This window comes from Carassius gibelio, chromosome B5 (genome assembly GCF_023724105.1).
Source record: "Carassius gibelio isolate Cgi1373 ecotype wild population from Czech Republic chromosome B5, carGib1.2-hapl.c, whole genome shotgun sequence".
Lineage (NCBI taxonomy): Eukaryota > Metazoa > Chordata > Actinopteri > Cypriniformes > Cyprinidae > Carassius > Carassius gibelio.
In genome coordinates, this window is record NC_068400.1 from 28,868,717 (window position 1) to 28,880,792 (window position 12,076).

The following is a 12,076-nucleotide window of genomic DNA, read 5'->3' on the forward strand; positions in this document are numbered from 1 at the left end:
AAAGGGGCTGTTACAAATTCACCAGTTTTCATTGGCTAAGGAAAAGAGACTTAGGTCTCTGCAGAGCAAAAGTGGGCGTTTATCACCATGTGGGTGTTTTGAAACTGCTGGGTGTTTCTGAATCATGCGATCTAAATGATCCCCCTTACCCAACCCCACCCCTAAACCTAACGTCACTATTACATCAACTAATCAGGTATCATGGTGTAAAAACACCTTGATCTCGTAACTCCCATTACTTTCCTGCAGAGACCTATACTTTAAGGAAAGGGGAGCTAACCTTCAACGTTAACCGTTTACTACCGTTGACTGAAGCAGTGAGGTCCAAGTATCCCAGAGTGCAGTCTGGACGATGGGGCGGGGCGACACGTTGGGGCGGAGCGACACGTGTCGCCCCGCCCACCTCAGCGGTTATTGGTTTATGATTAAGATGAGCTTATTGGTGTACAGATGAGTGACGATTTTACAGCTTATTGGTATAGAGAATTATGACGCTATTAGCAGGATTGGAATGCGGAAGTAGACACTAAGATGAATAAACTTTTAATATAAATTAAAAAGTGAATATACATGTTGTGTTTTTGCATTTATTGTTGCATTTCCACAACATCCCGTATAAATACAAAGAGTTTTGGATTACGACGAACAGAATAAAAATAAATGGTCTACTCCCTCAATGGCTGTAGTGTAGACGCTACCTCGGCATTACTCGCTGGTTTGAAAATGACACGGCAATATTATGCCAAGTATGGTTATGTAGATACCTTGATTTATATATTCAAATAATATATACATACATATATATGTGTGTGTATATATATATATATATATATATATATATACATATATATATATATATATATATGTGTGTGTGTGTGTGTGTGTGTGTGTGTCGTGTGTGTAACAAATTGTCACCAGTCTCTGAACGTCACCAATAATATTCTGAACATTCCCTTGGCCCCTACGAAAATTTACTATGGTTCTGCTACAGTAACTATAGTAAAACTATGGTGTTTTTATAATTACAGCTCACAGTAATTAATGTGCCAACAAATATTTTTACTACAATAAATCCATGGTTACTTTTTGCAAGGAAGGAACTATACAGGTTCTAAAGAACTTGCCCAAAAACACTTGTTACTTTCTGTTATTTGTTTTCTGAACTGCACTACTGAAAACCTCATTAATCCTCACAATCCTGTCACAACTAAACTAAGAATCCATTATGAGCAATGCATAGCAAATCATGTTATCATCAAATATGAGAAACCTTAAAGAATGATAGACTGATGTAAATGACTGAAACCTGTTGTCATGCACGTGTTTTCCATAGCTTTTTTATTAAAACATTATACAGTGCAAAGTTTAACTTTAAATTACATCAATTAATAATCAAAACCAGTTGATCTCAGCCCATTCTCTATTTCCCTTCAATGAACTTAACACACAAATGTGTTTCATGCCGCAAAAAAAAAAAAAAAAAAAAAAAAAAACAGTCCTTGGAACAAAATCCTGTGTAAACAAAAGCCCAGAAGATCACCAAGCCGGTCTCTTCCCTGTACCCTGGTGGGTTAAACTTGAAAAGGGCTCCGCACTGCAAGCGTTCCCTGATGCTGTACATCCGTCTGAACTCGTTCCGGTCAGGAGACAGGAGGACAATTCTTCCAGTTGGCCACAACTTATAGTGCAAAGACAAAATACATGAAAGATAATAATAATAATACAAAAAAAGTTTAACAGCCTTCTACTACAAAATTCAATTGGAGAATGAGCATTAAACGGGGAAATCTTACTGTCTAGCCAGGCTAACTGTGTCGCTTTCCGAAAAACTTCGGAGCACAACCCTAAACTATCTGCAAACCAGAGAAAGAGTCAAATATGCGAGTCACCCGCTGACAAAATAACTTCCCTGAGGATTTCCAGTGGAAGCTGTTGAATCAAAAACATACATAGGTTTATTTATACATGTATATAAAAGTTATTAAACATTATATAAACACTGAATACAGACAACCTTGCTTTAAAAAAACTCTATAGATTGTCACAACTGCATACTCATTCTTTTATAATAACACTAATAAAATGTTAATATATACAGTACTGTGCAGAAGTATTAGGCATGTTAGTATTTTCACATTGAAAAAAAAAACAGTTTTAAGCCAATTATTTATATCTTTTGCTGTTGTGTGTCAGTAGGATATATTAGTTTACATTTCCACACATTCATTTTGCCATTAATTGTAATAATCCAGTGAGATATTTGTATATATTTGTATGCATGATCCACATGAAGATCTTTTACATTGAATATAAATATTTCTATCTTATATGGTGAACAAAATCCACATTAGATTGCAAACAGGAATTATTTAAAAAACTCGCTGAAAATGAATTAAGCTGAAATGTTTTTAAATGAATTTGATGCTGATGTTAACTGATAGCTATATATTAAATAATCCACAGTGCTGACCAATATAGTACTTGTACATAATACCAATTTCATATCTGAACAACTAAGTAGCTGTAATAACTAAAATACCTCTGCATGTACACACATATGTAATTATTAGTTCTTAATGAATGTAATAACCTGCTTTGCTGGACTCTGCCTGAAGACATGGTGAATGGTGAAGTTCCTCCCCTCAGTGGTTGAGCTCTAAAAGAACAAATGTCAAGAGGTAGGTATATTGCTAGATATAGTACAGAGTAATGTTTCATGTAGCAACATTCAAACAGCTACATACATTTGCGGAGTAAAGCTGTCCAGGAGAACAGAACACCACCACCTCCTGATCATGTCATCCTGAAAAATAATAATAATAATAATATACACACAAAAATCATGCATGTCTGTTCAAATAGCTTGACAAATGTGATGCCATACCTCTGTAAAATCGAACCTATGAACTAAAGCCATGTACAGTGTACTGTTACAATCCACAAAGAACAATAAAATGAGCAATTTATAACAATTATTAACAATAATTATTCAAATTGAACGTACCATGGATAAATAAATGATCGAACATCGCATTTCATATTATAAGATATTTACACAACCACTTTTACTCACCTCAAGCAATCAACGGAATAGCGTTATTACTCTGCTGCTGTAGTTGCCACCGTTCTGTTTGTTTCAACGCAAACTGCCCCCTGCTGGCTCGGAGGAAAATGTCAAAGGCGGGGAAAACAAATATGGGCGGGGCGACACGTGTCGCTCCGCCTCGAAGTGTCGCCCCGCCCCATCGTCCAGACTGCACTCTGGGGTTACTCGTGAGGTCAGGGCAGGGGACGTTGCAAGAGTTCGTCCTTAGACCTGTGAGTTAGACGATGAACCATGATTCTGCACTGTGTTAGACCGGTGGTTTCTCTCATTCGGAGCAGGAGTGTAAATGCTGCAGTTTCCAGGTTATATCATGCGGACAAAGTGGCAACAGTGGGCTCGCAGCCCGATTCACAGTCCCCGGTCTTTCAGGTAGGCCGCGAGTGAAGCCTCGGACTCAAGCTCTTGCAGCCATCCGGCAGTGGGATTCATCTGCTTCGGCAGCCGTGCGTGTCGTGTCCTTGTGTACTGACTGTTACATGCACAACAACAGTTAAAAAAATATACCTTCTCTTAGTATTTAATGCCTGCGTCAGTATTAAAAGAGGCGTGAAATAGCTCAAATATAATAAACATACATTAGAGGAGGAAACTTGTTTGCACCACTAACGGTCAATGATACTTGAGACGTCAAGGCAAAATATGGCTGATTAGACTGTTTTTGAAATGTCAGTTTCATTTTGATATCAATCAGATATGACCACTATAAGGGTTTAATACAAATTACTCTTTTATATAACGTTACGTTTAGTTTTTTGCTCTTTATCAAATATTTGAAAACAATATTATTATTTTTTTCTATGAGTTTGCCAAGGTCACACATGTTACTGTTCTTGGTACATGAGTAATATACAATATATATATATATATATATATGTGTGTGTGTGTGTGTGTGTGTGTGTGTGTGTGTTTGTCAACTCCATAAACGGAGTCTGGTGAGGCTTGAATCATATTTAGGACTTTAGTCAGGGGCTAGTTGTTTATATAATAAACTCTGAATATGGTTATTGACCTTCCAAATCTTCCATATTGTAGGAAAATTATGAGCGGATGCAAGCGCTGGTGAATGAATTGAAGGACAGAGCAGAGAAGATTAAACTTGGTGAGCCGGTTCAATTTAATTTGATTCTCCTAAACAAAGTGAATGCATTTTACATAAGGGTGGCAGCATTAGCACATTTCCTGACTCTACACAATATTGTCACTTTCAAAGGAGGTGGAGAAAAAGCAAGAAACCTACACACATCCAGAGGAAAGCTCCTGCCTCGGGAACGCATCGATAGACTGTTGGACCCTGGGTAATTTTTATTTAAAACATTTTTTTTTTAAATGTTGTGATTGAAATGTTGCTGTCCATTCACACTGAACTTTTTTTCTTTGTGTGAATGCAGGTCTCCATTTCTTGAGTTCTCCCAGTTTGCTGGCTATCAGTTATATGGTAGTGAGGAGGTTCCTGCTGGAGGAATAATCACTGGTATTGGTCGGGTGTCAGGGTGAGCAGCATACAATACAATCCATACGTAGCCTATGCATTGTTACATCTGTTAATAACCTACAGATGTTTATAGTTCATAACACCATGTCTGTGCACCTCACAGGGTGGAATGTATTATAGTTGCGAATGATGCTACTGTCAAAGGTGGAACCTATTATCCGGTCACTGTGAAGAAGCACTTGCGCGCCCAAGAAATTGGACAGCAAAACCATCTACCATGCATATATCTGGGTGAGTTCTCTCAGAGGGTTCATATTCTGTGTAAAATAACATTTTCCTACTAATACTTATATTTAATATTCTATCTCTGATCTGATTTCTCTAGTGGATTCTGGAGGAGCCAATTTACCCAGACAGGCGGATGTGTTCCCAGACAGAGATCACTTTGGACGCATCTTCTTCAACCAGGCTCGCCTTTCCTCAGAGGGAATTGCACAGGTCCTTTTGTTTTCATATACGCAAGTGGTTCCTAACCAGGGGTGTGACATCGGATATCTTAATATTTCTTAGAAAAAAAATTAATTGCACTAAAAACACAAAAAGTCAAGATGTAATGATTTTTAAAGGTATACTCCACCTCAAAATGATTTTTTTTGTCATTAATCACTTACCCCTTTGTTCCAAACCTGTAAAAGCTTTGTTCCTCTTCAGAACACAATTTAAGATATTTTGGATGAAAACTGTGAGGCTTGAGACTGTCCCATAGACTGCCAAGTAAATAACAGTGTCAAGGTCCAGAAAAGTATGAAAAAAATCTGCCATAAAACCAAGTGCAATCTTGGTTATATGAAGCGATGGGAACACATTTTCTAAGCGAAGAAAACAAAAAAAAAAGTATCGATATGGTACCGGTCTCGTAAAAACCCAAACTAAATTTCAATATCGTATACCATGATAAAAGCATTTGCAAATGATCGCAACATGAAAATATGATAAAGATCCGGCATAACCCTAGTTGTTCCAGACCCGTGAAAGCTTAGTTAGCTAAGAAAGAATAATTTTTGTATGTGAATAAAACAAAATTAACTACTTTATTCAACAATTTCTGTCAACAGTCTCCTCTGTGTCTCTTCATATCACCGTGCTGCGTATGCTCTTCTGCATGAGTTGCGCCACAAGGATGCGCTGTTTCTAACTATATAATAAAGTATTCTCTAAATTTTTACAAAAAGTATTATTGTCACTTCATAACATTACGATTAAACCACTGATGGCAGATGGAATATTCTGATGATGCTTTTCATACTTTTCTGGACCTTGACACTGTTAGCGTGCTTTAACACTTGGTTCACTTGCCTGGTCCGAACCCGAGTTCGGACAAGGAGGCAGAGATATTTTAAGCAGTTTTACTCACCGCCTGCGGTTCCAACACACGATCGTGACCCTTTTTCGTTGGGACTGCATTATCCATAAGAAATAAACGATACGAAAATCCGTCGTCAAACTGGGCCTTGTTTGTAAAACAAACATCTTCGAAATGCAGGGAACAAACACAAACACTTGCACAACTCCGTTGATGCTCTGTAAAAATAAACTCCATCCACTGGTCCCTTAATGCTGTTTTTTCTTTTGTAATCTGTGCAGGGTTGTCTTGCCCTGACAACCAAAAACACACTTCTTTTGTGACGCTCTCGCTCTGATCAGTGATTGTCTGTGCTCTCAGTCAGTGCCCTGCTATACGGGAGCGCGCGCTCTTCCGGCAGAAGTGCCTTAGGACCCATATAAGGAAATTCCGCTCCATCTAACATCACACAGAGCCATACTCGAAAAAACTTTCCGAAACTTGTGACAAACCGGAAGTAGTATTTTTGGAACAGAAATACTCCTTCAAACGTACAACTTAATTTTTGAAACTTTGTCCATGTTTAGCATGGGAATCCAACTCTTTAACAGTGTAAAAAACTCAGTATGCATGAAATAGCATTTCACCCCCCCCCTTTAATTTATAAAGACTCCCAGTTTCTTTTAATAAAAAAATAAACTATTCTGAAAATCAGTGTCTTAATCATCCATTCAGCTTAATTATGTTGGAAAAACAAAGTTTGAGAACCCTTAATAAAAGCCATCTATGACTATATAGATACAAATGAATATAAATAATGTTTGGTAATTGACATGGCATTGCTGATTCATCATGGTGGATCAACTGTACCTGATATGTTTCAGATTGCTGTTGTGATGGGCTCCTGTACAGCAGGAGGCGCCTATGTGCCTGCGATGGCTGATGAGAGCATCATAGTACGCAAACAAGGGACCATTTTTCTGGGTGGTCCACCGTTGGTATGTGTTAATGTCTTAAGGGGCATGTTTTGTCACTGCTCGTGCACTGTTCATCAGTGGTAAATGTCCCACTCTGTATTCAACAGGTAAAAGCTGCTACAGGAGAAGAGGTGTCTGCTGAAGACCTGGGAGGTGCAGACCTTCACTGCAGGTTAGAGAAACACCTGTATGTTCACATAAATGCTTGTTTTGAGCTTGATGGTACTAATATACTTTTCAACGTTTGTCTCCTCTCAGAAAGTCAGGTGTAACTGACCATTATGCCCTGGATGATAATCACGCCCTTCATCTTGCACGCAAAGCTGTACGAAGCCTGAACTACAAGAAGAATCTTGATGTGAGGACACAACTGCTCTTGTCTTCACAGAGATGTTTCATGACTTGATGCTGATCTTCTTGAGCTTGTCCACTGCTCATTAGGTCACTGTTGAAGCTCCCGAGGCTCCACTGTTTCCTGCCGATGAGCTTTATGGTATTGTGGGGGACAACCTCAAACGCAACTTCGACATTCGAGAGGTAATGGTCACAGTTTGATCACTGGAATACAAGCCTATTGAAATGCTGGCTCAACAGACAGAAGTGATTATCAATTTCAGGTTATTGCTCGTATTGTTGATGGCAGTAAGTTCGATGAATTCAAGGCCTTCTATGGAGACACACTCGTCACAGGTGGATGTTTTTCAATAAACATCTTTTTGCATTTGAATTTCAAAAAAGATTTCTTACATGCGTTATTCTGGCTTTCTTCGTTTGGTTTCAAGGTTTCGCACGGATATTTGGTTATCCTGTGGGAATTATTGGCAATAATGGTGTGCTGTTTTCAGAATCTGCAAAGAAGGTGAGCATCTCCTGGTCATTGTTCTATCCTTTAATGCTTTAAGCTCATCAGTCAACTTCCAGTGCAGTGTGAAGAAATATCGAGAATTTAAAAGTAGAACAAAATTAAATATATTCTATTTTACTTCAATTCATAACTTAACCTAAAGTTACAATCTACGTTCTATGACCGTGTCTTAGTGGCACATTAAAAAATAAGAAAAATCTAAAGTTGTAATATTTTGAGAGTCGAAATTAAGAGAATAAAGTCAACTTTAATTTCAACTTTATCAAAATATTTGTTTATGACTTTATCCTCAATATTTTGACTTTATTCTCATATTGCTATGAATATGTTCTCATAATATTGACTGTTTTCTCAAAATATTAATTATCATATTGCTACAACTTTATTCTTGTAACTTTGGCTCAGATAATACACATAAAAATGAAAATTCATAATCTACTATTAAACCAAAATTATTGGTTGGTAGCATCTTCCATGAAGCTTTTTTCCATACAGTGAAAGTGTATACTAATGATTGTTAAAAACTCTTTTGTTTAAAATCTTTTTTTAATGTATTTTATAGGGAACTCATTTCATTGAGCTTTGCTGTCAGAGAAACATTCCACTGCTCTTTCTTCAAAATATTACAGGTCAGTATTTATGCTTGATCTGAATATTTATATTTAGTGTTAGAATGCAGGGCTGATACTGATTGAGTCAGGACTAAATCATTCATGTGTGACTAGTGAAATTGCTGCTGCCATTAACATCTTTAAGTGGCTGTCTCTTTTTATCAGGCTTCATGGTTGGCAGGGAGTACGAGGCTGGAGGTATAGCTAAAGATGGAGCTAAAATGGTGACTGCTGTGGCCTGTGCCAATGTGCCTAAGATTACTGTCATCATTGGAGGATCGTATGGTGCGGGGAACTATGGCATGTGCGGCAGAGCATATGGGTAAGCTTTATTATAAACTTATTTGAACTTGGCTACTCAAAGGTACAACACTAAAAACTTGCTCAAGTATTTCAATTGACAATTGACCTCATTCAAAAATCTGTGTGTGCACCTCACAGCCCCAGGTTCCTGTACATGTGGCCTAATTCCCGCATCTCTGTGATGGGAGGAGAGCAGGCAGCCACAGTGCTGGCCACCATAACTAAGGATCAAAAAGCCAGGGAAGGAAAAGAGGTACGAACTGAAAAACAAAGCAAATTTACTGCATTTATTAATCTTTTCTAGGGCTCGGGAAATAATTTTTTTCATCTAACTTGTAACATTTTTGGTTAATTTACAGTTTACTGCAGAGCAGGAAGCTGCAATGAAAGAGCCAATTATCAAACGCTTTGAGGAGGAGGGAAACCCATATTATTCCAGTGCCAGGTACCTAGTTAAAAAATGCCTGTGATATGTGGATTTTTATTTTATTTTGTTTTGCTTTAATGTGTAATGCACTACTGTTTTCACATTTTGGGCTCAGTAATATTTTTGTAATGTTTCTGAAAGAAGTCTCTAATCCTCTCCAATATTTGTATTTTTCTTAAGTGTCATAATCCTTTAGAAATCATTCTAATATGCTGATTTACTGCTAAAATATTTCTTACAGTATATTATTAATTAATATTGAAAACCGTTGTGCAGCTTAATATTTATAGATCAAGAAAAGGTTTTTTTTTTTTATACAACTACTTCCCTCCCAGTGTAATTTCTAATTTTCACTTCTTTTGGACTTTTACTACTCAGATTGTGGGACGATGGAATCATTGACCCTGCTGACACTCGACTGGTCCTAGGCTTGAGTCTGAGTGCTGCTCTCAACGCTCCCACACAGAAAACACACTTCGGCGTCTTCAGAATGTAAATCTGGTTGTGTAAAGAGAATACATTTTTAATTAAATCAATTTACTTTGTAGTACACACTAACTTTATATACTTGTTTTGTCTTTGTATGTTTGAAAACAACAGTAAAATATGTCAAACCAGTCCGAGTGTTGTGTTTCATAAGTTTCTGGTTGTTTTGTATCTTTCATACACAAGACAGTAAATCATCACAAAATGTTGTTTGGTGTAAGAACATAAACATAAACATCTGAAGTTTTCTACATTTTTGAAAAGAAGAATCATCGTAAGCATATCTCTAGAGTTTTTTTAAACAAACCATGGTACTTTAACAAATGAATATGTGCTTATATGAATGCACTGCTCAAATACCAAGAACACTTTTTAATTTCCAAATTTCCATTGGCCACTGTTACACTTTAGAGCTTCATCACATTCCTCATGTGGGACAAACAGGCTACAAATTTGTTTCCATGATTCAATCCACACCGTCAATAATTCAAAGTCAACGGTATTGTTCATTTAGATGCTTCAAACTAAATTTGAACTAAACCATATCATTTGTTAGGCCATTTTCATTTTAGTTTAGGTTTTAGTATTTCATATGGATTTTTGTTCTTCAATGTTTCTGTTTTTCTTTTTCATTTGTTAAGGTTTTTTGTAATTTTTTACTTCAACTTGTTTTACCGTATTTCAATTAGCTGCCAGGGTAACATTTGTCATTTTCTGTGTAATATCTCTGTTTTATTTCAATTTTATTTAATTAATTTTGAATATTGTATAGTCATCAACAGTGGAGGAGACTTACATATTAAACAATAGAAATTAGGAGAAAGTGTATTTAAGAAAACTGAACAGTGATCTACTTTGGTTACTCATCATGTGAGTTTATAAAAAAGGCATGACAGATGGAGATCATCTCATGATTGTACACTAACTTTGTGAACAGAGACAAAGTGATCATATCCAGACAGTATGAGAAACCGTAAGTGTGTTGTATTTAATACATTTACCTGAAGAGAAAAGAAAGGGGAAAAAGGTAAGAACTCTGTTTTAAGTGTCTTACTGTATCTGAGGAGTAATATCGTTGAAATATAACTTACAGAAATGTCATTAGCCTGTAGGCTGCTCTCTGTGTGCTCAAACTCTGAAACAAACAATATTCACGTGAATGACGCTCAAATGATCAGTGAATGGAAAATAATAGTAGTTTCACTCACCGGTGTCTGCAACCGTTTCAAATTTATCAGCATCGTCTGATGTGCCTTTTTCTATTCTCAGCCTTTTAACTTAAATAAAATGTGAAAGTAAAGACATTACCATATTAAAAACTGACAGCGTTGCATAAAGATGCTTGTGTTTTTGACTTACTGTTATAACTTTGAATAGAGACAGTGAAAATCTTCATATTGTCCGGGAAGCGGATAATAAACTCTTGGGGAAACATGCCAGTTGAAATCCAGAAAGTCTCTGTTTTTCTATAGAAATTAATAGATAAATACATCAATTATAGCAAAACACATTTGTTAAGTGTTTTGACATTAGCTAGGTTAGCTAGCTAGCTCTTCTTCCAGCGTTTAGCAATCTACAGACCCGTCGATGATGTTCTCCGGTGGGTGATTCTCATCGCTCGATGTAGCCAGCACGACCTGTGCTCCGTATGAACTTAAAGCAGCGTCCAGCATTGTGGATGTTAGATATTTACATGTAGAAATGTGCTGAGGGAGGAATTTTCACGCAGATGAAATCTGAGTTGCTAAGCAACAGGTAAACCCGATGTGTCGCAGCCGATTCATTTCCTCGAATCGGTTCATTTGAACAGTTTGTTTCAAAGAACCGGTTTTTAATGCTCAATATTCATTTTTTTTAATGACGCATCGTTGTTTGCTTCGCGTTCATCGCATTATCTCCTGTTATCCCTGACCCAGTCATCTACGATATGCATGTCTGTTTATTAATGGCATGTATCCTAGCTAGTGTATTGCAGCCGTGATTAACGAAGTTCCGAAACATTAAGTAATTTAGAAATGTACTATCGCATTGATTTACATTTTACTGTTTTTTTTTAAGTTTTTGCACATTGTATATGATATTAATGAAAACGAATTGTTTCGTGTTTATACATTAATATGAAGTAATAAAACACTTAGCTATACAGTACATTTTATTTACAGTATATTTTATTTGTTAACGGTTCTCGTTAGTAATCGAACTTTTGAAACCATATATAAACATTTCTGTTTTGTAAAAAAAATTGATTGATCTTTGAGAAAATACAATAATTTTTTGAGAGACTGATTTTCCTATAAGCTGTAAGTCATAATCATCAGAATTAAAAATAAGTTTGCTTTTTTAAATTAAATGACAAAAAAATAAAACATTGTTCCATTATATTCTAATTTGTTCAGATGCACCGGTATATATATATATATATATATATATATATATATATATATATATATATATATATATATATATATATATATATATATATATATATATATATATATATATATATATATATATATATAGATAGATA

At 36.2% G+C, this 12,076-nt stretch overlaps 2 protein-coding genes and 1 long non-coding RNA gene across 4 annotated transcripts; 1 reads left to right on the plus strand and 2 right to left on the minus strand.

Moving 5' to 3' along the window:
- Positions 1-185: 185 nt before the first annotated feature.
- On the plus strand, positions 186-9,681 carry LOC127958454 (methylcrotonoyl-CoA carboxylase beta chain, mitochondrial). The gene is made up of 18 exons (XM_052557330.1): positions 186-322; positions 3,279-3,475; positions 4,139-4,205; positions 4,317-4,401; positions 4,495-4,596; positions 4,702-4,829; positions 4,924-5,036; positions 6,765-6,878; positions 6,965-7,029; positions 7,116-7,215; positions 7,299-7,394; positions 7,475-7,547; positions 7,640-7,716; positions 8,285-8,351; positions 8,499-8,655; positions 8,775-8,889; positions 8,996-9,081; positions 9,442-9,681. Exons 2-18 carry the CDS (start codon positions 3,338-3,340, stop codon positions 9,557-9,559), a joined length of 1,701 nt encoding a protein of 566 aa, XP_052413290.1. The 5' UTR covers positions 186-322; positions 3,279-3,337; the 3' UTR covers positions 9,560-9,681.
- Positions 1,322-3,280, minus strand: LOC127958456 (uncharacterized). Of its 2 annotated transcripts, XR_008154036.1 has the most exons (5): positions 3,074-3,280; positions 2,745-2,803; positions 2,591-2,656; positions 1,794-1,929; positions 1,322-1,678 (listed from the first exon to the last, which is right to left on the minus strand). It is a non-coding gene; the product is annotated as an uncharacterized LOC127958456 (long non-coding RNA). The 2 variants fall into 2 exon arrangements; XR_008154035.1 differs by having other exon boundaries at positions 1,322-1,929.
- Positions 9,682-9,689: 8 nt separating the features above from the next.
- On the minus strand, positions 9,690-11,334 carry LOC127958455 (intraflagellar transport protein 25 homolog). Its single transcript, XM_052557331.1, has 5 exons — positions 11,131-11,334; positions 10,909-11,015; positions 10,758-10,826; positions 10,641-10,684; positions 9,690-10,550 (listed from the first exon to the last, which is right to left on the minus strand). The coding sequence occupies exons 1-5, from the start codon at positions 11,220-11,222 to the stop codon at positions 10,458-10,460; spliced, it is 405 nt and encodes a 134-aa protein (XP_052413291.1). The 5' UTR covers positions 11,223-11,334; the 3' UTR covers positions 9,690-10,457.
- Between the last annotated feature and the right edge of the window lie 742 nt (positions 11,335-12,076).